General features: G+C 30.4%; 1 protein-coding gene and 1 long non-coding RNA gene across 7 annotated transcripts in view; one reads left to right on the top strand and one right to left on the bottom strand.

Annotated features, from left to right (window-relative positions):
• The window catches only part of LOC106684840 (PHD and RING finger domain-containing protein 1), a 29844-nt gene extending 14537 nt beyond the window's left edge, over positions 1–15307 (top strand). For 2 of the 5 annotated variants that reach the window (XM_014427134.3, XM_014427136.3), the window contains 7 exons: positions 519–776; positions 2605–2750; positions 3458–6343; positions 11712–11815; positions 12642–12770; positions 12853–13001; positions 13367–14849. In XM_014427134.3, coding sequence (XP_014282620.1) covers positions 519–776; positions 2605–2750; positions 3458–6343; positions 11712–11815; positions 12642–12770; positions 12853–13001; positions 13367–13388 — 3694 coding nt within the window. In that variant the 3' untranslated portion in view covers positions 13389–14849. Of the gene's footprint in view, positions 1–518; positions 777–2604; positions 2751–3457; positions 6344–11711; positions 11816–12641; positions 12771–12852; positions 13002–13366; positions 14850–15168 lie in introns of those variants that run through there. The other 3 variants (XR_002945062.2, XR_001343748.3, XM_014427135.2) reach the window with 3 other exon arrangements.
• Positions 14737–26725, bottom strand: part of LOC106684843 (uncharacterized) — a 32407-nt gene continuing 20418 nt past the window's right edge. The window contains exons 3-4 of one of the 2 annotated variants that reach the window (XR_010842816.1): positions 14918–15348; positions 14737–14859 (exon numbers count right to left, since the gene is read on the bottom strand). This is a non-coding gene — a long non-coding RNA (uncharacterized lncRNA). Of the gene's footprint in view, positions 14860–14916; positions 15349–26725 lie in introns of those variants that run through there. The other variant, XR_010842817.1, reaches the window with a different exon arrangement.

Below are 26725 nucleotides of genomic sequence, written 5' to 3'. Positions count from 1 at the left end.
TTTCAAATACACCTAATGTGACGTATATTTATAATATTAAAGTTCTGACAACTGGAACAACACCAAAATTAAAAAAATTTGTAAGACCATTTAGAAAGCGCAATGGATTAGGTTTAGCTACAAATGTTTTTCTCCATAGTTGCTGATCGTTCACATACTATTCCTGAGTTTCTTTTAAGAAAACTTTTTGGATCAGTTCAAGAGTGGATTACTCGTTTCTACACATTATTGTCAAGTATAGAATTAAGTAGAGTGATGGTGTTTAAGGATACAGACTATGTTGTTCCAATAGAAATTACCATATTTTCTTTTTTGTATCCTGTTAGTTAGCTCTTATACATATCATAATGTTGGAAAAATAAAAAATATATAATAATTGCATTCAATTTATTCATATTTAAGAGATAAACATAAATAAATATAGAAGAAAGTGTAATTACGCTTGGAATCATAATAAGTGTTAATACTGATCACCTGATTAATTAAGGAATATTATATTAATTCTTTGATATTTACAGTAATGGTGAAGTAAAAGTGACTCTTCAAAATCAAGCTGATAATATTCGAGTGAAAAAAAATGTTGGCAATGAAGAAAAAACTTCAAATGGAAATAATAACCAGAATTGCCAAAAAGAAGAAAATAGTTCTCAAAACTGTGGAGATACTTCTGAATCAGTTCCTCCCCTTCCACCTCCTCCTGCACCAGTTTTCTCAAGAGCTTATGATGATGAAGATTTTGATCTATATGCTGATATTGAAGCTCCAGTTGATCCACCGTAAGCAAATAATGATATTTATATATTTTTTCTCTATTTCTATTATTAAGATAGTATTATTTGTTATGAGTTAATTTTATTATGTTTATTTTCTTTGATAACAACCTACGTAAAAAATTTTTTTTTTCTTTTGGATATTGGACCTTCTCAAAGGTATAGAGTTATTTGATTGTAGTTTCTGTTCTAAACGAAAACAAGTTTCTTTTACTTTTACCCCGTAAGTGTAAACAACTAATGAAAAAAAAATAAATAAATTTTTATCTGTTGTAAATTTTAATTGGTCATAAGTTGAGAACTGACTGAGCATAAACATTTTTATACGATATGGATCAATGATTTCTCTTATTAGAAAATTTAAATGGAAGCTTCAGCTTTATCAACAAATCAAAACTTGTTTTTAAATGTAAGTATGAGTGATATTTTAAGTTTTCTCCAATGTAACCATTCATTTTATCCAAAACTGATTATCGATTTAGAGGCATTGATGGAGAGGAAGTTCTCTACCACAATTTCACTAGACAGAGGATTCTGTGATGAAAGAAGGGATCAAGTGAAATAATTTTGAATTATCAAAAGATTCCTACTTCTCAAACCATCACTCCAATAAGAAGTGAATTCATGAATGAAACTCAGTGATTTTAAAGATTAATAGAAAGACTAAAAACTAAATGTGTAACATTCAATTCTTTTTAGTGAACAAACTTCGTTACTTGTAAGATTTTCTTGAGCTCTCAAAAAATGAATAATGATGAAAGATAACTTCATTTAAGAAATGGTTACTTGACCTCCATTTTTATAATCATTTCTTCATTAAAAACTTATATAATGTGTACATGCTTAACATTTTGGAGTTGTGTTTTACATTTCACTCCATTTTTAGAAACAGATTTTCTAAATTTTTGTACTATATTATTCTCTTCATGTATATCCTTATATGTTCTTGATAAAGATGGGCTAAAGCTATTCAGTTATTTTAACTAATTTATTTAAAATGAAAAAATATGGTTATGCGTGACGAGAGTAATTTGGTAAAGAAATTAGAACGTCTAAAGATTTAAATGAAGCATCTGAAACCTTACAACTGTTTATAATGCATTATTTTTATGCCAATGAACCTATCTTTAGAAAGTTCATGCTCTCAAAAAGAGTAAAGAGTAATTATTTATATGGAAAATGATTATATAATATTACACTTTAACACACTCCACTTTATACAAAAGATTATGTAAAATAAATGATTGAAAGTTTGCTAGAAATGGATTTGGACTTGCAACTCTATCTGAAACCTCCAAGTGGAATTTGTACTTTTAAACTGATTTATTAGCAGTAGTTTGATACTGCATGTGGAACATTGAACTTCTGCTGCACACCTGTATTACTTATAAAGTAGGGAAATGTGGAAATAAATAAATTTCTGAAACCTTAAGAAATAAATAAACAAGTACTAAAGATATGAATCCTTGATAAAGCAAATAATAACTAAACAAATAAATTCCTAAAATTAGTTTTTGGACTGACTTTTGAAACAGAACCTATTAGGTCTGTCAAAAATTACAGATACTATTGTACTGCTCATCTAAGTGAACATTGAACCTAAAAGTCCATTCCTTTAAGACCACTCCAAGAAATCAGTTAAAAATCCCATTAACTTTTATTAACTTTCCATTTGTCAAACAAACAATATTTTATAGTTTTTTGTCCTGTTGTAAAATATACAAAACTACACTTAATGAGTTTTGATCTAAGTGACTCAAATTAGTTCATTACCTAATAATTGTTTTATGCTCATAACTTTCTTCTTATTATTTTTGTTTAATTAATGTTTTAGGCTAGCCCCACCACCAGAACCTCCTGCATTGTTGCTAGCTCTAGAAGGCGATGATGCTGCAAGTTCACCTGAAGATGCCATGCTTGTCATTGATGATAGGCAAACATATGACCCTGATGTGCCAACTTCGCCTCCCCCATCCCCTGGTTTGTGCTCATTAATTGAGTCTTATTTTAATCTTTAATAATTTCTAATTGATGTAAGTCTTGTTAAGTAGTGGTGTTTCTGTTATCAGTAGTTATTTAAGTGATCCATAAATTACCATTATGGTTATAACCTAACTTTAACAATATTATATAGATTTGGTTATGACCTGTTTGGAGAAGACTCAGGCTTTGTCCCTTTAAAAGGGATATTGAGCCATGAATTTATTTTATTTGTTTTCATATTAGAGACTATTACTTTAAAACTGCTTCATCATTACTAACAATATATATATAAAAAATTTTAGTTTTTGTTTATTCAGATATTTAGTATTTTCACCCAGAAATTTCTTTTGTATGTAATGCTAATCTTTTTAATCAACTTTTTTTTTACATTGATTCCAGTTTACTAAAATCCTGATTATTTGTTCAAATTTATTATTAATATCTTATTTATAATCATCTTGAATTTATATTAAGATCTCTTTCTAATAATAATTTACACCATTAAAATCAAGTTTAAAAAATATTAAGCTCATATTAAAGTGTGTTCTATTATGTTTATTCAAAATTTAGATTTCACCCTTTTTTCAAGTAAATTTTCCCCTCAATGTGATTTTATAATGTTTGTGTATAAATAAACTAAAAATTATTATTCAAATGTTTTTGTTTTAACATCAAGTGACTTTTTTTTTTTTTAATGTTCACAGAAAAATCTTCAAAAGAGAAAGTGGAAACTACTGATCATGTTTCTACTGTAGATATTGATGTAAAAATTCCACCACCTAGAATACCTTCTCCAAGTAATGAAGATGATATTGATGATTGCCCCAACAGAGTGATGTATTCAGAAGCCAGTGTTAATATTGCAAGAGAAACAAAAAGTGATTCAGATTCTGATTCTGAAAAAGAACCTGATGTCGTGAACTCAAATATTTTACCTAATGTTAACACTGATGCAGAAAAGAAAAAAGGGGATTCTGAAAGTTTAAGTGATGTTGATATAAACATAATGGATGATGACAAAGATGAGAAAATAATTTCTGATGAAAAAGTTCTCCCTGAAAACAAAATTAAATTTCAAAAAGAATTTGAAAATATAAATTCAGAAAACAACGATACATCAGATAAAGATACGTCTGACAAAACTTCAGTTAATGATACTGATGGAAATAATAAATATGATCCACTTATGTCAGATGATGATGCATTAACTGAAGAACCCTTGGTAAAAGATCAATCATTTAGAACCCAGAAGTCAGAACAAATTTCAACAGAATCGTTCTCAGAAGATAATTCCGTTTCGGAAAGTAAAAGACAAACTGATTCTGAATCAGAAGATAACATAGATCTGGAAAAAGTCAGTGAAGAAGACAGTCCCATTAAAAAACACTTGAACAGTAATTTATTATTAGACGAAGGGAAGCCCATTAGTACTAGTGAAAACAAGGAGAATGAAGAAGTTAATACTGCTGAAATGAGTACAGGAAATGGAGAAAGTAATCATGTTAATGAAGTAGACAGAAAGCGTCGTGAATTCGAGTGGAGTAGGGAGAGCTCACCAGATAAGAAAGTAAGCTTAGAGAAGGATCTTGATCATGAAGGAGAAGATGTTTTGGAATTGGGATGTGGTGATGATGAGCGAGATGGTTTAGTTGATATTACAGATGAAGAAATCAGTACATATGAAAAAAGTTGGGAACTTGAAGATAATCAAGTCCCACCTGAGAAAACCGTAGGTCTAGAAGGGTTAGAAACAGAAGCAATTTCTGATTGTGAATATAATATTGCAGAAGATGGCCAGGTAGCTGCTAGGACTAATGCTGAAAATGGTCCTAAAGAAGAAGGTGAAATAATATCTGAGGAGAGAAGGGTTCCCGTTGCTTGGAAAAAAATTTCAAAAAGTACTAAAGAACGAAGTTATCGAGAAAAGGATGTAACTACCTTTAAAGAAAAGACAAAAAAGAAAGAAAAGAAACCAAAAGAAAAAAGAAAAGAACTTGAAAGATATGATGTTCGCAAAATTATTAGTGATAAACCTAAGAAAAGAAAAGTTGATGAATTTGGTAGAGACATCTCGCCATCAAGAAGTAGAAGCATTAGTGAGAGTAGAAGCCGAAGTCTCAGTAGGAGAAGGAGCCGATCAAGGAGTAAGAAAAGGCGTAGTCGTGATAGAAAAAGTAGAAACAGAAGTAGAGGGAGAAGTCGAGGACGAAGCAGAGGTAAAAGCAGAGACAGAAGTAGGAAAAGAAGTAGAGGACGTAGTAAATCAAGAAGTAGAAGTGATAGTAGAAGAAGGAGGAGCAGAAGCCCTCGGAAAAACAAAGAAAGGAGAAGTAGAGCCAAAAGTAAAGAAAAGAAAAGAAGAAAAAGAGATTCATCAATCAGCTGCTCTAGTTGTTCATGTAGCAGTTGTGAGCAAGAGAGGAGGAAAAGTAAGAAACTAACGGTTATTGTACCCAATAAACCTATTACAGGTGGCTCGGGAAAAGAAAAAAAGAAAGGCAAGTACAAAGATAGGATGGATTTGAAAAGGAGGCGTGTTGATTCACCTGTTCCTTCTAAAGAAGTTTTTACTTCAGGAGATAATATTTTAGTTAGTGTAAATTTCAAATCCTCAAAATCTGGTGAAGCCAGCAGGAAAGAACTTTCAAAAAAGAAAAAAGACGAAGAATCAAAGAAGAAGAAAGACAAAAGTACAAAAGAAAACCAACCTTTAAGAAGTATTGTTTCAAAAAGTAGTTCTAACCAAACATCTCAAAAGAAAAGTAGACTAAATGCCAGAAATCTCAAACCAGTTGCTATAATTGATTTGGCACAATCGCCATTTAGAGAGCAGACATTATCACCAAAAGAGATTATTGTTTTAACTGACAGTGATAGTGATGATAAGAGAAAGCCAGACGAAAATAACTTGCCACCTTGTCAGGTTACTGGTCCAAAAACTCCTCCAGAGCCACATATTAAATTCAATATTATTAGTTCCAAACCGCAAATACTAAGGAGTTTGGCTAATCCTTTGCTTGATAGTTCTGATCAGTTAGATGGTGATGCAGATGAAGATGATGACAGAGTGGAAATCCCTCATAAAGGTCCTAACACCCCTCCGGAACCACCAGTTCCATATGATCCTTTTGAACCAACAAAATCTAGGTCACCCACCCCTCTTCAAGAACTTGAGGAAAGTCGAAATCCAACTCCTCCTACTGAAAAAAATCTACCTTTGGAACCTCCCCAAAGACCAGCTTCTCCTCCCAAGCCTCTTCCAGAAACTCCTAAAACACCTTCTCCTCTTCATTCTCCACAGCCTAAACCTCCTGAAGAATCAACCCCTGAGAAGACAAATATATCACCACCAAACAATTGTAATGATGATTCGATGGATATGGGTGGAGGGGACTCGCCTTATTCTCCTGGTTCATCAGAAGCTGAAGATTTATTTGATGCTCCAGTCAGTCAGATGAATACATCTACTCCTGTTGCTAAAGTTAAACCTAGGCAACTACAGCAAAAGCATCCTCAAAAATTGATGCCATCTCCTTTGAAAAGGAAACCAACCTCAAATAAAACATCAACTCCTCTTAAAAACAGTAAAGGTACAATATTTTCTCTTATCTTAATGCTTGTATTTCTTACTATTTCTTATATTAGTATATATATATTTGGAGGACAGTTAAAGTACAAGTAGTTAGAAAATGGCCGAAATAGATTGTCTCTATTTTGTAGAAATTTTGACTTTTCTGCCTCCTGTTAGTTTCTTTAATCTACTCTGGAAATAGATGTTTTCGTGGAAAAAATCATATCGATTCTGACATGTTCAATCTACAGCATGTAATTTCCCCAATTTTTTTATATACCCCGCCTCTTCCTGCCTCCTAGGTATTACAATTTTTCCCAATGAACAGCAAGAAAGTCTGAAAATTGGCAGACATGTGTACAGGTTTTGTTTACCTACGATTCCTGTACCAATGCTGTCCTACATAGGTACCAACCAGCACGAATGCCTAGTTCAAAACATTCCATGGGTGTGAACAAGGACTGATTATCCAATTCTGAATCAGGTATTGTTTGAGCATGAAGGGATGTACATAAATCCTGAACTAAATATGCCACCTAGTTTAGGAATGAAACACTATATGAAAAAAAAGTATTCCATGGCAGAATCATATTTTCTTTAAAAAAAAAAAAAAAAAAAAAAACGAGTAAACTGAATCTGGTCTTGGTTGGGAGGTTGGATGTTTCTTTTTGTAATGAAGAATTCATGTTAATTTACCTCCTTCATGATATTTTTACCTAATGATTCTTCATAATCTTTATTATATAAAATATTTAGTTCGTATAGATTGAATAGGCCTTAAAATTTTTGTTATTCTAGTCATTTGATATGATCTAATATTTTCACCAAAAATTGGCTAGGTAAAAATTTAAGTTAATGTTCTCTTTATGGATCTTGAATCAGGGTTAAAATAGGTGTAAAGATTAAATTAATAAAATGTTCATTTAAAGAGGAAACAAACATACTTTAACATTAATAAAAGGTTTAGTAACTACTGCAACTGTTACTAAACCTTTTCATTTTTTACCTTCAAAATGAAAAGGTTTAGTAACTACTGCTCCTTTAAAAGTTTTTTAAACTTATTATGATTTTTCATTGAATATTCACCCACCCCTTAGCAAAACCATCATCGCATTATTATATGCCTATTTTCTGGTACAATAACCCACATATATTAAATGATTAACCCTTTATAGGGCAAAATTACTGCACAATGCTAAAAATGTTTTTTTTTGCACTTAAATTTATTCTTTTAGATGTTAAATATTTAGTTGTAGTGTTTATGCAGAACAGAAAAAACCAAAGGCTAGTGCACCATTTGTACCAGCACCCATTCTGAAAAGTGCTTAATGTATAAGCTCGCAGGTGGTCACCAGAACATAGGATGTACCACAACTGTTTAGATGAGTTTTATAATACTGATTTAACATTGGTAATAATGAATAAAACATTTTAAACTTTTAAATTTCTGATAAGTTGTCGCTAATAAATAGATGTTTTATATTTTTAAAAATGTATTTATTTATAATTCTAATACTTTTTGAACATACTATATTAAAATTGATTGATACTAAAATTGACTCTAAAATTATTTAAAATGTTTACTAAAGTATATAAATAATTCAATTAATTATTTATTTACAAAGTATAAATAATTAAAATTTAATTACTACTAAATTATATACAGAATATTAAAAATAAATTATATATTGGAATTGAATTACAACTACAGTATATATTAAAATTAAATTACAACTAAAATATATTTTCAAAATTAATTACAACTAAAGTTTGTATTCCAATTAAACTACTACTATTACAGTACAGCTATAAACTACACTAATTTATAAATATACAATGTGGAGTGAAAGAAAAAAAAAAAAACTAGCACTACTACTAACTATAAATCCTCGTATGTATGGAAGAGTTTAAAACACACCAAGAATAAGGCAACTTTACACATGTTGCATTTTATTGTTTCTTTTTTTTCTGCAGTATGCACCTCGGCATCTGTTGTTGGGAAGTGTTCCCTGACAAACCTCATTATAACTGTATATGGAACAGAGTTCGGATTAGGGACCAAATTTTTCCTATTTCTCAATTGAGAATTTAAAATTTCCAGTAAAGGAAAACAAAATAGATACAAGCACATATTAAATAATATATTTGAACAATTTCAAATAACAACAAACAAGAAAAATATTAAGTAAAAAAACATTACCAAGATTTATAGGAGGTAATTTTCTCCAAACGGTGTCTATTTCTCAGATGATATTGAAATATTATCCTATTTATGAATCTGATTAAAAAAAAAAAGATGTACAATAACATTCCTGAACAGTTTATGTGTAATCTTTTTAATTTCTTGAGACTGGTATTTAATTTTTAAATAAATCAATTGGTATCCATGTTAAGTCTCAACTCTCTCCATCATGTGATCAACAGTCCAACGCTTCGGACATCCTCAAGAACAATCTTAAATATAAATTTAAACCTCACATCCAATTTTTAAAAACGTTTTGCAGGCTATTCTGCCTAGGTGATTAATTACAAGTCAACTATTTTGTCACAATTTCATTAATTTTTAAAACTTTTAATTTTTTGGTCAACTTAACTCTATCAAGTATCATATAAACAAACAAGTGAGTTTGTGGAAACCAATTGATTTATTTAAAAAATTCCTGACCATTTTTGAGTAAATTAAAATGATTTAGTAATTACAATTTGTAATGTTGTGACTAGATAGATGATCACAGTTTCAGATGTGTAAAGGATGATTGCCAGACTGTCGGTGGTGAGGGAGGCCTGAACGTATTGTACTAGCCTTTCGCTCTCTATTAGATCCCAATAATCCTGTTTTGAAAATTTTTATTTACAATTACATAAGTACCAGGACCTATTAAGTTTTTATTGGTATTAATTTGTAATAAGTACCATTTAACAAATTACTACTTTTATAAAGTGATCTTTTTATGGAATTTTTTTTTTTTTAATTTTACTTTTAATTGAGTAATATTACAAGTATATTACAAGGAGTAAGGAAGTTTCAAAATAAATAAGATGTTGATAAATATTAACTATGAAATGGCCCCCTAAGAAAGAAAATGCAATAATATTGTAAGAGTATATTTCGTTATATTTTGAATGACATATCTTATGAATGATAGCCATAATCATCAATACTTAACTGCAACTGGTTTAGTCATGAGCATCAGTTTTATGGTGGGTTGAATCTTTTAAGGCTCTGCTGACCATGTAATGTTAGCAAACTGGAGTAAATGATCAAGTAATATTTCTCAAAATTTCAAGGAGTTAAGACGGCAACATTCTCCTCAATTACTTGATAATTATTTAGATTATCTCTTTTCAAGCTCATCAGTACAAAAACTTGATATTTAGCAGTTTCATCTTGATAATGAGCCACTTTAACCTGTTCCCAGTGCTAGGACTAGTAGATAATTAAGGGTGGCTAGTAGAATGGTCTAGTTCCAGAACCAACAAACACCTTCTGATTGCCAAAACATAAGATCGTCTTTTTTTTTTTTTCTTGCTGGATTTTATAAGGTTATTATAACAATTGGTTCAGTTTACAATTGTGACTGTCAATCATGGATGCCTTTGGATAAGTAAAAAGAAACAACCATTTTCGCTAAAAATTTTTGTTAAAAATCAATACATTGTTAAGTTTGAATAACACATTAAATTATCATAAAAAACAGGAACATGTTGGCCAATATCTAATTTTGGTATATTTTACTCATTAACATGTCTTGAATAATTATCCCACCTTTTCTTTTGTCCTGGTTGTCTGTTGCCTACTGGACTTATTTCTGATAGCCCTCTCTGTACCCTGTCCTTTCCCACTCAGCATATTTCCATACCAGCATAGTTATCTTACTAGAGTTGTATGTAATGATGAAGTCTGTGATTATTCTCGTATTCTCATCCTTCCTTCTATCCTGTACTGGTATTGGAGCCAAAATCCTCCATGTATGCTTATCTGACATGAATCATATTTTAATTGCCTGTCATAGAGAGCAACAATGCTTTGAATTCATAGATATGGATGGACATTATTTTCTCATCTGTTTCAAAATTCTTCATTTGTTTTTCCAGATTTTTTAATCAAGTTCTCCATTGCACATCTGTCATATAAACCTCAAATCCTCCTTTGTCTCTCCCTACATTCATACAAGGATGAATTATATATAAATGGTAATTTTTCTTAATACGTAGCTCTGAGCTAGATGATGGAGTGGGTTGTCAGCAGCACTGTTGGGTCCACAATACAGTCCTAGCAAGAGATATATTTGTTGTACAAAATATAATGATGAAAGAGGTTAATCCTTGGAACTTCTTTCCCAAAGGTACCGTTTGGGGACATTTCATTCTAAGGATGAAGGCTATCAGTGAACACTATTATTCATCAAAAGTTCTTGCAGGAATTTTTTTTTAACATCTGAATGGTGAATGTGGATTACGATTGTCTTCTCTTACAGTCGGCAAAAACTGCTTACCAAAACTAAAGATGAGGTATGCCTTTAGGACACTCATCCTTCTCCATGAAATATTGGAGGAAGACAGAAAGACCTCCCCTCCTATTAAAAAATATTATCTGTGGGAACAGATAGTCAGAAAAGAATTGGTTTTAATTATTTACATATCTAGTTTCAAAATATTAAAACTGTTTTTTCAAGAATGATACTATCTAAATTAGAGAATTTAGATAATATTTTTCATTTTAAAATTAGAATAAAGCTTCTAATTAATAAAATAAAAAAACGTTCTCAGTGCTAAATTGTTCATTAAGCTACATTTATCTACTGGTATTTCATTTTGTCCTAATATGAGAAATAAAACTGAAATTCCTTAAGTAATATTTAAAATCAGTATGCTTTCTAAGGGACTTAGCTTCTATCAAATTGGTAATAGGTTTGGTATTAGTGAATATGTTCGATTCTTAAGCATAGGTTTTTTTGAGTCCATTTTTATCAATTTTGGCCTTATTTTTTTTTTTTTTAACTTCCTTATGATGCAATTCTAATAAAATTTGGTTTTAATTATTTTAAAAATAAAATGGGGTGTTACAATGTCCTATTAAATTATTATTTTGTAACAGAAGAACGAGGTTTTAGGTCATTTTAGTTATCATTGTAGAAAATTATATCTACATTTCAAATAACATTGCAAGCAGTACTCAGTCAGGAACATTTAAGAAAATGGTGTTTATTCTGCTTAAAATACAAAATATCTGCTGGTTTCTAAAAAAGCAAATCTGGTGAAATCGTCTTTTATTGACAAGATGTAATACATCGGGGTTTCATATGGGTTACTAGCCTGGTCAAAGATTCATATTTAAATGTGTCAGGTTACTGGGTTTTTAAGCAAGCCATAATATTTTCTTTCAGGAAATACCAAGAAAGAGACAGTTGGCTTAAAATTAGATGAAGATCAACTGAAAATTTTAGATGATCTCCCTAATTCAGCTGTAGAGATGCAAGTAAAAGATAAGGTAAGCATAAAAACGAATTTATTATTAAATATTGTTCTATAATATTTGTATATTATAGAGCTACAATTTTGCTTGCTTATAATGTTAAGAATTAATTTGTATTTCAACTCCAATTTCGCATGATTTGAGTCATTTACACCACTTTTAAGTTAGAAAAACATAATTCAACTTAAAGCATCATGATATAATCATTCAATTCCTCTTTTGTTTATGTATTAAATATTAATAAGCTATTAACCACTGATACTGTTACTGGATCTCCCAAATCCAAGAGGCAGTTAGACGGTCCATCCCCTTACACCTCTCGGATTAGGAATTTCCCTTCTAATTCAAGAGCCAAAGATGACAAGTATTATGATCTTTGCTGAACAAAAACCTGACCTTTAGCAAAGTCACCAATCCTGTAAAAATCCAGTTCTGGATTCTTTAGTCACCATACCAATATTCCTGTGATTTTTAAAAATTTGACCATTACCAAAAATAAAATCTTATATTTTAATTATATATAAATTACACTGAAGTGATAGGCAGACTTTTTTAAAAATATTTAATTAAGATTTCAAAAACTGGTAGCAGATATGTGTAGAGTTCCTTTTACTAGTTTTTAAAAATAAATGTTACTCAATTAAATCCTTCAGAAAAGGATATCAAATCTTATTAAACCATCAAACTTCAAGTATACTGAAATAAAAGGAAAAGATTTCACAGATCCAGTGCCTGTGTCCATGTTGTAAGGTGTGCAAGTATCAGAGTGTTAATAATGAATGCTTATTTATTTGTTTATTATATTTCTGTGAGCCAGTGGTGTATGATTATAAATTTTCAGTTCTTAAAAAAGTTAAACAGGCAGGAGAGGGTGGTTGAGGAAGTTAAAATGGTTCTGAAACCTCATTATGCTAAGAAACATGTCACAAAAGAAGAGTACAAAGAAATTCTAAGAAAATCAGTACCTAAGGTATGTGTATATATTATGTAATAGCCAATAGGTAGCTATTACAAGTTTCAACAAAATTTTAATGGTTATACTTTCTTCCTAGATATGTCACAGTAGATCAGGAGAAATAAATCCCATGAAGATTCAACGTTTGATCGAAGCTTATGTTAAAAAATACAGGCACTTGAAGAAAAAGCGAAAGCAACCTACTTTTTCTGCTCCCGAATCTCTTCAACCATTAAAACCCAAACCGTGAGTTTAGATGGTTTATTTTACCTAATTTAAGAAAAATGATACTCATTAAAGAAAAACCAGTCCTACCTAAATATTCCATTTGTTTCTCAGTTAGATTTATTGGAGTAGAATGAACTCTGCTAAAATAAGTCGTCAACACTTTCTGACCTTTTTTTTTAATATATTATTATTTGAGCGTGTATTTATAATTATCCATGATACTAGTATTACTGAGCCAAGTTAGTTGCTATTTAACAACTCAGCGATTATGAATTGTGGTTTCATTTTTTTTTCTCAATAATTCATACTAGTCTTGGTTTAACTAATTATTATATTCAACTTTTTATTTTTCTATAATTACATGATTTTATGAATATTTTCAGCAAACAAACAATGTGGTGCTGAGAAACAGTTTTATAAAGAAGGATTTATGATCTGGTTTGAAAATCAAACTCCTTGTGCATTGCTGCCTGTTCTGATATTAAATGGAATTTAGAAGTCAGTGTCTTTTTCCAAGCTCATCTAGCTTGTGTTGTGAGTTAAATGTTGAAGGATGTTATTTGTATGAAACTTAGAATTGCATTCCAACATACTATCACTGTTAGATAAAGCAAATTCATCTGGAATTTGCTTTAAATTAATAAAACAAGAAAAAAAAAAAAAAAAAGTTTCCCTTTCAAAAATTTTATTTTAGAAAAACAATAGATTTTATTAAGCCTGTAAATATTTCTCATAACTGATTTTATATATCACCAATATTAACAATTTATTACGAAAAGTATGCCAATTTTGTATAATTTTTAAAATGAACTTATTTTGAATTCTAATGAAGGACATTATGAGGCTACCTATTAAATCATATCTTAAAGATGTTTCTATTTATATAAAAAAAAGTGCTATTGTAATTGAGGAAGTTTATGTTTATAAATTATCATGAAAGATAAAATGTTCAGTAAGGATCTCTTTAAAACCTAAATATCGTATTTATTCTCTGAAAACATAATTGTTTTAAACTTATACTCAATTATCTGTTTTTGAATTTAATTTAATTGAATTCTAAAATTTGAGAAAAACAAAATTTTATTAAAATGAAAATTTTGCAGCTTTTTTTACATCCCATTGTTCTTACCAATTTCTGACTGAAGAACAATAATTTAAAACATTATGTAGACTTTGTTTTATCTTAATTTCATTTTTTAACTGAATAACTTTAGAAACATGAAAAAAGATGTGGATTATTAATTAGATTCCACATAGTAGTTTACAGAATAGAAATCTGAAATCCATTTCCCTCTATGCATCTTACTGTAGCATTTTTACGAGTTCCATAATTTTTGTCTTTCTTAAAATGGGTTATGATTGAGTGTGTTGGTGTATATATACATATTTATAATATGAATGTCTTGTATAGTTTTTAATATATAGAGATGTAATAATGGTGGTTTTGTGGAAAATGTAATATAATTCTGTACATACAATTTTTGATGTAACTACCTTTATCATTGTTCTTCAGTATGGTGATTTATTGAAGTGTAATTTTAAATGAGCGTTTGTGGTTGTACATTGGTTTGAGATGTGCTATTTATACTACTGAATTTTGAATATAAATAGCACACATTGAATGATAGCTTTATTGTTAGTTACATGCATTATTTATTTTTATTTAAAAAGATATTATTTTATGTTATTTTTTTTATTGAAATGATTTTAATTCATCCTGCAAATTTTTTTATTATGTTCTATAAAGTTTCTGTTATTTTCTTTAGAAAGTTAGATGTTTTCTAATCCATGTAAATACTCCATATATTTATTACATTTGACAAGATATGTTCGTAAAAAAATATTAATAAAATTAAGTTATATACATCTTTTGTTCCTACATAATTATCCTTTTCATTCACTGACCTACATAATTATCCTTTTCATTCACTGACCTACATAATTATCCTTTTCCTTTCCTAGTGAATTCAGTGTACTAAAGATGCATAAAATAGTTATTTAAATTTTCTATTGGTTACCCAAAAAACCAAATCCATGAACCTTAATAAAGAGGCTTAAAAGAAAAAATAATTACAAAGCTTACATTATAGAAAATCTTTATTAAACAAAGTAAAAGTGAATCATCCCAAGTATCTATACAAACTAGAATTATTAAGTATTATAAAATAAATAGTTTTGATTGCAGCTGAGCTAAAGGATATAATCACTTCCAAGCTTGCATAAAACCAACTCAGTTTTCCCGAATCAAATTCAGTGTAGAACCTACCAATGAAGACAGCTCCTAAAATCATAATGGGCCATGTGGTGCAGGTATATCCAAACCAATGAAATCTGAGAGGCAAATAGTTTTTTCCATAGTTGATACCTGGTAGTGAAAAAAAAGTGTATGTAAGTATTAAATAAGATATATATAAATATAAGAGTTTTGATCAAACATCTAATTATATTTATTTTCAGATCTATCTACTGTTCAGGAAGACTTAATAAAAATAAATTAACAAACCAAATCGGACCAAAATATAAATATACTGACTAAAAGATTATAGATGCTGGTTAGTAATTCTGACTAATCATAAAACCAGAGCAAGTTTTCATCTCTAATCAACAGTTCGTTAATTTTAAATTAGATGGAAAATAAAAATGAAAGTGTCTTTTTTTAAATTAGCTAAAAGAATGGATTCTTGAAAATTCACAATTTTAATTCCTAATCTTCGAGCATTTAAGAACTAAATTTTATTTATTTTTTTAAACTCATGGAAATTCGATTAACATATCTGCGAAAACAAATTTAAAAAGGTTTTCCCTAGAAGGAAAAAAAAAAAAAGTAATTCCATAAAATTTAATTCAAAACAGTTTAGTTTAAAAAAAAAAAAAAAACTGTTAAATAGTTGAAAGTGCAGCAGAGCTATTGCATGATTTAATTACAAGAAGGATACATAGATTTTGACTTAATTAAAATAACAAACTTTTTTAAACCATAAAACTGTAAAAAATGCTTCTTGCAAGTGAAGAAAATGTTGCAAGAAGCAAAACCCACATCTATGAAATACATAATTGTTAGTGAAAATCAAATTGTTAATGAATAAAATTTTCTCTTACATTAATATGTGGTAATGGTATTAAAAAAGTAATGTAATTTTATAAGCTACATTACTATAACTAACTTATTAAAAAAGTATTGACAAATAGTTACAGACTCTCTCCTAGAAGAAAAAAAAAACACTAAAAAATGTAGGTTTGTTGACTTAAACATTTTCCTATAATTATGCTTGTATGTTTTAAGATGCTGATTTCAAGCCTCATACTTAACATATAAGCTCTGCAATTTCTTTTTATTTAACTATATCTATCGGGTTACTGAGGTTTCTCAGGTTTCTTGCTGTCTTCTATAACGTACATATTTGTATAAAGGGCACTAAGAAAGTTTTGCAGTATGAGTGATGAGATTACGCCAGGAGAGAAAGGGTTGGCATATGGGTAACCCTGTCCCAGTCGGTGCAGTAGCTGAATGCGTCACTAGGCTACAATCATTTCCCTTATAACTGTGTCATCTTGATCTAAATACAAAGTGATATTATGCTACAATTTTGCACATTAAGTGTGGATTAGTATTTGGAGGGAATGCTACCTGTGCATGGTAGGTATTATCCACAACGTACAATGATATTCAGGTAGTACAGGGCCCTAAAAGATGAAATTTTGGGCTTGAGGACACGCCAAGATTAGATCATCTAGCTTCAGTCATTTCTTGAGGTGGACAGAAAGAGTGATCCACTACCAGATAGAGGAGTCCTTGGGCATTAATACCACAGTTTGCAGCATTCTGCCTAATCATCTTTTAAGTAAGGAAATTTTTTACTCTTTGAAGCCCTGTAGCTTGACTTAAGTTCAAAAATAGAAAAACCTCTAATATAAAGATTATAGTGATAGGTGATACAACTTAGTTTTACTACTATGGTATCCAAAATTGAGATTTCACAGCAAAGCGCAGGGGTGTTTAAAGATATCCCCATGACTGTTAGGAAATCCAGATCTGTTAAGAAAAGAATGATGGTGCTATTTTTTAGAGTGAGGGCGGCATTGTGCTGTGAGAAACAATGAAGACTGTTACAGACAAGAGGTACACAAAGGAAAGTTACCCTAAAGTGGTACAAGCCTTCAGAAACTTCGCCAAACTCAAGAATGGGGTACTGGTGCCTAACCATGATAATGCTCCCCATGGTACCAAAAATTTTCACAGAATATTTGGTGTAAGCACTGGAATAAAACAGCATCAACAGAATGTTTGAGCTCTCCCTCTCTCTCTCTCTCTCTCGGTCCTTTCTCCTAGTGACTTTTCTCTTAAGTCAAAGGAATACATTTCACAAACAATGAGGACTTTTTGAGTATGCTGAAATCACAAAAAAGAAAACGTGGTGGGGCTACTTTGAGGATGAATTAGTTTAGTTTAGGAGAACTGTATTTTGCACAGTGGAAACTATTTTAAAAAATAGTAGAAAATAAAGTTGTAATGCAAAACTCTCCTAGTTTCCTTTGCATAGATTATCTGACAGATTTATTTTTTATATGTCCGGTCCATCATTTATCATTGTTTTTATAAGTGGACTTAGTTAAGGAGTTAACTATCCGGAGAAGAACAAAAGGGGAATGAATTCAAGAAGTTGGTATTCCTCATCAAGAAAATCGCAGTATTTGACCTGAGAATCTTTTATAAATAACTCCTAACCTGACTACAAATTTACAACCTGTGATGGGTCAATGGGTTCAGTGCTTTGTAAGGAAATAATATTTCTTAAACAACATCTGTGCAAAGAGGTGGTCAGGTGCAAAGTAACGGAACAATTAATTAGCTACCACTGCAGGATTCATACCTGTGCCTGATGGATAGTAACGCTGTGTGTTACTGACTGAGCTACCTTGAAATCGCTTCGCTCTAAATTAAAAGTTTTAAAATATCTTTTTCATTTCACTATTCCTTATTTTTTTCTGACTTTAGTTAATAGTGCAAGTAAATAAATTGCATCAATTATATTATTTAATCATAAAATAACCAGATATTGCATTTTTAGTTACAGACTTATCTAAAGTGAATGTTTTGAAAAGAAGTTTTCCTTTTCATTAAAGTGATGTAGAAACACCAAAAATTACTTTTGTTGAAAATACTGTGTATGTGAACTCAAGTAGGGTAGTGCTTCCCATTCGCTACGAGATTCCTGTTAAAACATCTAACTACACTAATCTCACTGGGGCCTATCCATACACACCTGTCTGCTTCCCTCCGACTTCATTTACAAAAATAGATTCCCTTTTCTTATAAATGTACAGCTAGCGATGGGTAATACTATAAATAAAATATTGCTTTTTATTTTCATACCATTGACATATATTTCCTATTCAAAAACCAATAAATGGTGTCACCTATACAATGTTGCCAGTTCTCACATTCTGATCAGTTGTAGGAATGAAATATCAAAAGGAAAATATTGATAATTTTAAATCAAATTAAAATTATAAATATGAAGATGATCAGGGAGGGAGGGGCGGTCAAAATAGGAACAAAAATAGTTAGCAACTATTTTTTTGTCGACATTTCGTCCCACTTTTTAGAGCTTCATCAGGGCTGTTAAGAGTTACTCTTTAAAATTAAAAATATATGGTTTTCTGATCTTTGTATATTTTCAAATATGTTTTCTAAATCAAGTATTAACTTGATTATATCTTAATTTCGATTATGAAAATTGAAGAAAAACTGATCTTTGAAAAATTATTATTTTAAATTTTGGAAAAGTAAGGGAATGTGATAAAAATAATAATAATTCCAATAACAAAAAACAAAAATTGTTTGAGAATCAGTTTAACAATCTTTATATATATACCAAGTGTACATCCAATATTATTTCATGGTCAATGAATTGTCATCCCAGAATAAATTCAAAACGGGATGAGCTGGCTTGAAATATAATCCTGTTCAGAAATACATTTATGCATAACAAGTGATCCATTTATTAATATTTATAATTCTCGGTACTAAAATAAATACAAGTTTGCCACTACAGATTTTTAAATTTTTTTGAAACTTTCAACGTTAAAAACTCCTTAACTCCAGATTGATTAAGAAAGTAAAATTTTTAATTTTACAAATATATAGTGGAAAAACATTAAACTTTCATTTTTTTTAATTTCCCAAAAGTTAGATTTTGTAGATAAATGTCCTTTTAACACTCAGCAATTCAGGTCATTGATAGAAACTTAAAAGTAACCTGGTATTAAAGGTCTCAATTTATTGAGAAATTCAATCCACAACAGGTATTTTATCAGAGATAAATGATATCCAAACCGACCCTATCTCCAACCATTACTTTTGAGTTTTTCATGCAGATTTTTACTTAAAGAATTTAATTCTAAAGTATCTGAACCGATGAGATGTGTTAAATTGTTACAAAATATTTTTTTTTTTTATAAATTCCCTCTATTCAGAAATATCCAGACCAAAGATATATTTCCGCTTTATAAGCTCTTTCCTACAGGAAATATTTCCAGCTCTCATTTCTGACACCCATTTGATTTTGTGGTGGTGGCTACTCTAGGGACAAAGAACTTTCATTGCAAAAATCTGGGGAACTATAGTTTTAAATATTTTGTGTTGAATGATAAATCTGGCCAACCCTAACACCCTGATATACACTATTGTTTAATCAGGTTTTGTTGTTTATTATACACTTCTCATATGTTGAATATATGAAATTCATTGGTAACTGAATGTGAGACAGATCAATAATATTGAGGGTTAACCCAAAAAATTAAGGTTTTAACAGCAGCAAACACATCTTTTTTTTTTTTTTTCAAATTAAGGGTAGAATTCTGATAAGTTATGGTTATTCTGCAAGAAAACACAAATGTTTGGAGTTTATAAATGCAGCAACCAACAAAAGTGACATTCGCAATTCTAATTCTTGAAAAAATATTGTGATTTCCACTTTCTGATTGATATACATATGAGAACAAAAACAAAAAAACCCTGAACTATTTTTTCCATTTTCAACCTAGCATTAATAAATAGATAGTTAAGACTTGGTATAAATTAATGTACTTGGTACTCATATATTTTGGGGTGCTGATAAGGAATTGCACCATTAAGTTTGAATACCTAAACCCAAGAATAAATAAAAATTGTATCTTGTTATTTTTACTGAGATTATAAGCTCTTAGAATTCATTTCATTTTTTTATTTTATTTTTAAATAAAAGTTTTAATATTCAAATATTGAAAGTTTATATTTATAAAGAAATATATATAATATACTACTAGTAAATAAGGAGAGCATGGGCATGAGAAATAAAACATAAATATAAATTTACCAAAGAGTTTTATTGGAAAACTGAAACGAACAATTTTTTTAAACCTAAGCAACTTATACAAATTTTTTTGCTATTATTGCAAACAAAAATATTAAAATTCACAAATTTAATCTTTAGATACAAATAACATCTTGTGCAATTGCTTGCTATAGTGCCTGTTTTTTATTAAACTGATAAATTACCATGCGCTAAGAGTGCTTCCTTTTTTTATCTAGTTATTTGTAAAAAATTATGAGAAATATTTGTTTATTAAACAAATCCTTTGTATAAGTATTTTTTAAATAAATAAAAGATATCACTAAAACAATGGGGGTTTAGGAAGGACACCAGCCAGGTATTTGGAGAGAGAAAAGTTAACATATATCTGAAAACAGCCTTTAATATTTCCAGTTCCGTTTCTAAATATTCCAGATCGTTTCATGTTAGAATTTATTGAAAGTGTCAAAGGATCCCAATTTTATTCATTAAAAGTAAAAGTAAATGGTTGAAATTTTTAAGTTCCAAGAGTCATTTAAAATATTAAGAACATGTGAGGTCATAAAAATACCTCGTGATATTTGGAGAGTTAACAGAAAAAAATCGAGGAACCTCATCCTTAATGTCATGTACATGTAGAACAAATTTTAGTTAAACTTTATCTGTTAAAGGACCACAGCCACGTTTATGGAGAGAGAGAAAGAATTATTAAGTTTCAGATGTCATTTCAAAAATAAGGAACATGTGAGGTCCTAAAAGGACCCCTATGATACTTGGAGGGTAAAAAAAAGAAAAAATGGAGGAACCTCATCCTTGATAATATCAGGTACATGTAGAACACATTTTAATTAAAATTAACTGTTAGTAAAGATCATTATCCCAAGCAGTAAGTTTAAAACTGTTAAAAAAGATAAATAAGCTATCAGTCAAAGTCATTCAGATATTCTAAATAAATTAAAATCAGAAAAAATATTTAAGGTTTATTATTAGTAGACATATCGCTAAGATTATTATTAGAATTAAACCTTATCAAGCAATGATGATTTCTGGATAGTGGCAAGGATAGGTTACACAAATAAAATAAAATTTAGAAATTTCTGTGTTTACTCTTAGTAACCTGAACCATTTTAAGAGTGTGAGTCAGTCTTTTTCTGTCTTTGATTTCAACTTTTCTTTCAAGAAATAAGCTAAAAAACACAAGTTGTTAAAGTTCCTGAAATTGTTACCATCATTGTTTTAGTATTTAATAGTATCACATGAAAAACGAACTGCTGATGGTATTTAATCGACTGTACTGTATATTAAGGAGAAAATAGTCAGGACTCAGTTATGTTTTGAGCTGTAAATCAAATAAATAGTGTATACCATAAAATAAATGGTGTATGGTGGTAGTAGTGTTAAACCAAGCTGTAAAGTTATTAAAGCCACCCGAACCGAAAATCAAGCACCATTAAAATGTGCTGAAGAAGGAGAAGGAAACAGTATCCCCCACCTCTTCTTCAAGTTTTGACACAGATCACGAGATGCAGTACTGATCAATATTTTCAAATTCTTTTTAATAATATGAAATAGTTATGTTTTCCTTTTAGAGTGCTAGAGCTATCACATGCTCATGAATACAAAGTGAATAACCTATACTGATGCCATGCCAAGGCACGGATTTTAAAAATCAAAATTAGAACTAGCTAAAGAAAATGCAGAAATTTACTTCCTTAAATTTTATAAGAGTTCTACAATAATGTTAATTGAAATCTTGTATCAATGAAAATCTTCATTGGTTAATTATTTGAGATCTTTGATAAAACTAAAAAGATATACATGTTGTTTTTTCCAAAGTGGAACAAACCTCCTGAAAAGGTTTAAAGCTCGAAGGTTAAAGAAATCCTCGATTTATCCAGTGGGAAGAAAATTATGAAAAAAATAAAATATTATAAAAAGTATAAATGTGACAAAGTGAAAGGCATTGAAATTACCTAAAAACTAGAGAAAATCACCTAAATTGGACCAGTGTTAACAATAACACTACATATTTCTAATCTGTGTTTATTTTGGGAATATTTTTTCCCACGTTCCTACGGTAACCCAATCTCTTTATATCACCTAGTCTATATGATTACGAATTTAAATGTTCCTTTGATTTACTGATTTTTTTTTTCAAAATGTTCCATGTTGTTCTCAGATGGTTTAAAGCTATTAAAATCTGTTTTTTCAATTTAATACAGTTGATATTTAAATGGCAATTACATTTTCTACAGAACAAATGCATTAATATTGGACTGTTATTAGGAACAATATGGTTTATTGAATTTTTCAAACTAAATTTTGGAAAGTTGTAGAATCTTTATAGGTTCTTTTAGGAACACACACAACTAGCCAGATCAGTGTCTTGCGTGGGAGGTGCCTCAAGGAGGGCCCTTGTCGCCTTCGCTGTTCAACCTAGCAATCGATTATTTATACCAAGAGCTCTGTGATCAGGAGCCAATAAGTTTGGATATGACCTGAAAAGTGACCAAGAGAGTGTGGTCCTCACAGGGTTCGTGGACGATCAGGCTGTAGTGATGCACAACAGGGGTTCTGCGGAAAGAATAATAAATAGTGTCCAGAGGGTGCTCGTGAAGATTGGTTTGGCAATTAATGCAAAGAAAAGTGTGGGTATCATATTGGACAAAGGAGAGCTGCGGTCAACAAAGCTCTCCCTTGAGAATACAGAGGTTATCCAAACGGCAAAGTCGAGAACACCATCAAATATCTTGGATGTACATTCTCGGGAGAGCTTAGTATTTGGAGAAGAGGTGGTGACAAAGCTAAATAATAACCTTAATAAATTGGTGAGCTCATGCCTCCTCAAACCAGAACAAAAGATTAACGGTGTCAACCAGTACTTGTTCCCGGGCCTTGTTTACCCTCTCCAGACTGCTCCCTTTACAAAGATATGTCCTGTGATATTGGAGGGCATTGATACCACTATCTGCAGGAGTATCAAAGCCATCATTGGGCTTCCTGCTAACACCTTGTCGGCGATGCTGTACGTACCCAGGAGGTATCAAGGACTGGGTCTGATCCGCTGTCAATGGGAAGCTCCACTACAGCATTGGTCCATTGCCCAGCAACTGTCGAATGTTCCGGATGCCCTATTCCATTCTATAATGCTTTAGAAGAATGGGCCAGTGGCAGGTGCCAGGGTATTGGTGTTCGCCATTTCAAAGAAACCCCGAAAGCTAATAGATATGTATGTGAGAAGCAGGTACTCTCGGGGTCAGAATGAAACTAAATATAAACTACGCACCCCTGCATGGAGTCCCAGGAGCCAGTGGACAGCAAGGAGAAATTGGGTCCCTCTGTCGCAAATGCGGCAGAGAGTCTGAAACTCCAGTTCATGTGCTGGGAAAATTCCCCAACAACTCCCTCCTTATAACACGCTGGGACCACAGGGTCAAAGAATAATCATAAAACTCTTGAATCAAAATTTTTATAGCAATTTAAAAACCAAAATTTTTCGATTCATAGACCTAAGATTTTTTAAAAAATATTAATAACTCCTACAAGACTTAATCAATCTCCACAAAACTTAGAAGTAGTTAAGCTGAATTAACCACACAAACTACGATTTAAAATAAAATGTTTATCTTCATTTGAAACTACTATTTCTTGCTTAACTTTTATTTTAATTTATTATAATTTAAAAAGTCTAAAAGGTGTTAATATAGATTGGAGAGCAGAAATTTAGCTTTCTAGCAGTTGTAGTAACATGGGATTTAAACAAATATAATCCTGAGGAGTTATGAATTTTTGGGTGAACTTCGGACATCCAGAGAAAAAAAAATCCTAATTTCTAAGAAAAATTGTATTTAAGGATTTTAAAGGACGCTTAAAATCAATCAGACTAGCTTATTCCTAAAAACAAATTTTGTTAACCTACTTTACTGGAAGCATGGGTTTTTTTATACATTTAAACTCATTTAGAACAATTGTTCATTGGTGTGACAGACCGTGAGGTCCAAAGCCTCACACGATGTACAAAAGAAATACATCGTGCGTTTCTTGACGTGGTTTTCATAGGGTGGGCCTGTCATTCCTATGCCTATTTTTGTGAGTGCCACCCATTGGCTGACGGGCATCACAAATGCCCGGGGACTCAAACTCGCAATCTATGGGTTGGCAGACAGCGCGTTACCACGCTGTTGCCGTCATCCCCGGTAGGATATTCCTATATGTACTGGAAACAAATTTATTAATATGTAATAATCTTAGAATCCATACAAATCAATGGCGGAAAACATTAATATAAAAAAGGCTAAAATTATGTTAAAAAAAAAAAATTATTCCTGGCTCCTAAGTCCTATTGGACATGTGTTCAAAGTTTTTGGATGTAAAGTCACCAAAAAAATTATGGGTTCAATCAATCATCCTATCATCTTGACTTTGTGAGGAACATTATGTCAAAAATAGGCTCATGTCATGTTCTGTCTTTCAAAAAAAAAATTAAACAGTTTTTGATTTGTCTCACTCTCATTTTGGATGGACAATGTTTTCATATTTTGTTTCTTTAAAAAGACAAAAAAATCCCTATTGTATAATACACAATAAATTAAATATTCATAATATTTTGGTTAGTTACAAAAATAAAATATCTTGTTTGTTTACTCACTTTCCTAACCCATTTTGCTGAAAGTGATATCATAATTGTTTGTTGTTTCATTATTTACTCAGGAATAAACTTTACACTCACATCAAAAATGTCCACATAATCATTCAATTGTCATATAGACAACTACTTGAAATCAAAAGAAATACACATTGGTATTTTTTTTACTGAAGGCTCAAAAACTATCTGTTTTTTCATGAAATTTTTTACATTTTAGGACTGCAAAAGTTTTCTCTATGATGTATTGCTAATTAGCAACAGCAAGCTGTAATAAGGGCCTAATTCTCAAAAAGTAACATATACACGATATAGTTTTTACCATGTACCAAGGGTTTAAATATGAAACAGGAATTCTAGTATAGAAAATACAAGTTTATTGTATGAAAATGAAAAACAATATTTTATTTGAAGTGTTGCCAATCATTGCCCATTTTTCCTATCTCTGACAATTTCGGGATACCACACCAAAAAAAAAAATTTCTTTTGAGGTAAACCAATCATAGAACCATTTTCATTTTTCGTATGATGTGAAGTGCTGCTCAGCAAGTGTGTGTACTGTTGTTGCAAATAAGTAATAATTGAATGGAGTTGAATTTCACTTGGTATTTCCTGGACTAAATTACTGCCTTAAATGGAATATACTAGAATGCCAAAACTAAACAATTTTTAAATAAAACATTTTTATTGTAAAGTTCACTGTTTCAATTCAATAGATATGGATAAGGCAAATTGGAAACCAATTTTTAATTCAAACTCATGTACAGGTTTTTCTTGCCATAGCCAAGTCAACGTAAGGAATGGCCTCCAGAAACCATCTTTCTTTGGCATTAAATGCAGCAGGCTTGACAAGTAACTTGGAGAGGTCTGGTAAATCCAAAGATCCATGATTCACTAAAATTCAGCCTTGATTCCGGCTAGTTTATCAGGAAGCAGCCATAAAGATTTGCTCAGACTACAGGGTACCCAGTTATAACTGTGCTATAAAAAACCTGTGGCACGTGTTGGTGCCAGAGTAGTGTTACAATAATTTAAAAATAATATCTTTAAAATCACAGACCATATTTGGTTTTATTATATTGTTATGCTGAGCTGATGCAGGAATTGCTGAAACAGATAGATAAGTTATATTATCAACAAAGCACAGGTTTCTTAAATCATCCAATCAATTAAAATAACTTCAAAATTCATTGTTTTCTTTTGAGTCTTTCTCCATAAGTGCAAATTCAGAACTGCAGCAGATATATCTTGATTAGTTTCATAGGATGGAGAAGTCTGCGCTCTGTGTCAATGAGAAAGTGAAGTTGTCGTATCAAAGAAAATGTTGACTAATATGGTATGAAATATGAGGCCTTGAGACGAGAGATGAACAATTTTATTTTTCCAACTGAACTGATTTACTCCTTCCAGTGATATGATTCTTTAATTGATTATTTTTACCATATTAATTTTTTTAAATGAAAAAAAAAGAAAGGAAATTCTTTTATCTAATACTTTTAAGGCAGAAATTTTATTATTATTTTTGTTTAACAAAATGAACAATAAAGTTATTACACAAAATAATGTTAAAGATACATTAAATAAAATTTAAATAAATAAAAATAAAAAACTGCTGATAACTTCAACTACATTTGAAATAAAAAAAGAGAAAATACTGACAGAATTCTTAATGTTTTATTTATCTTAAATGTTTTTCTTACATATTTCATATTTACTAAATGTTAATTATTGGGCTCAATCTACTGTTTACTTTTATATCTTAAATT

The sequence above is a fragment of the Halyomorpha halys genome, unplaced genomic scaffold (assembly GCF_000696795.3).
Source record: "Halyomorpha halys isolate HHAL.00 unplaced genomic scaffold, Hhal_1.1 Scaffold624.1, whole genome shotgun sequence".
In the NCBI taxonomy this organism is placed as follows: Eukaryota; Metazoa; Arthropoda; class Insecta; order Hemiptera; family Pentatomidae; genus Halyomorpha; species Halyomorpha halys.
The sequence above is the reverse complement of the archived record's forward strand: the minus strand, read 5'-3'. Positions and strand labels throughout refer to the sequence as shown.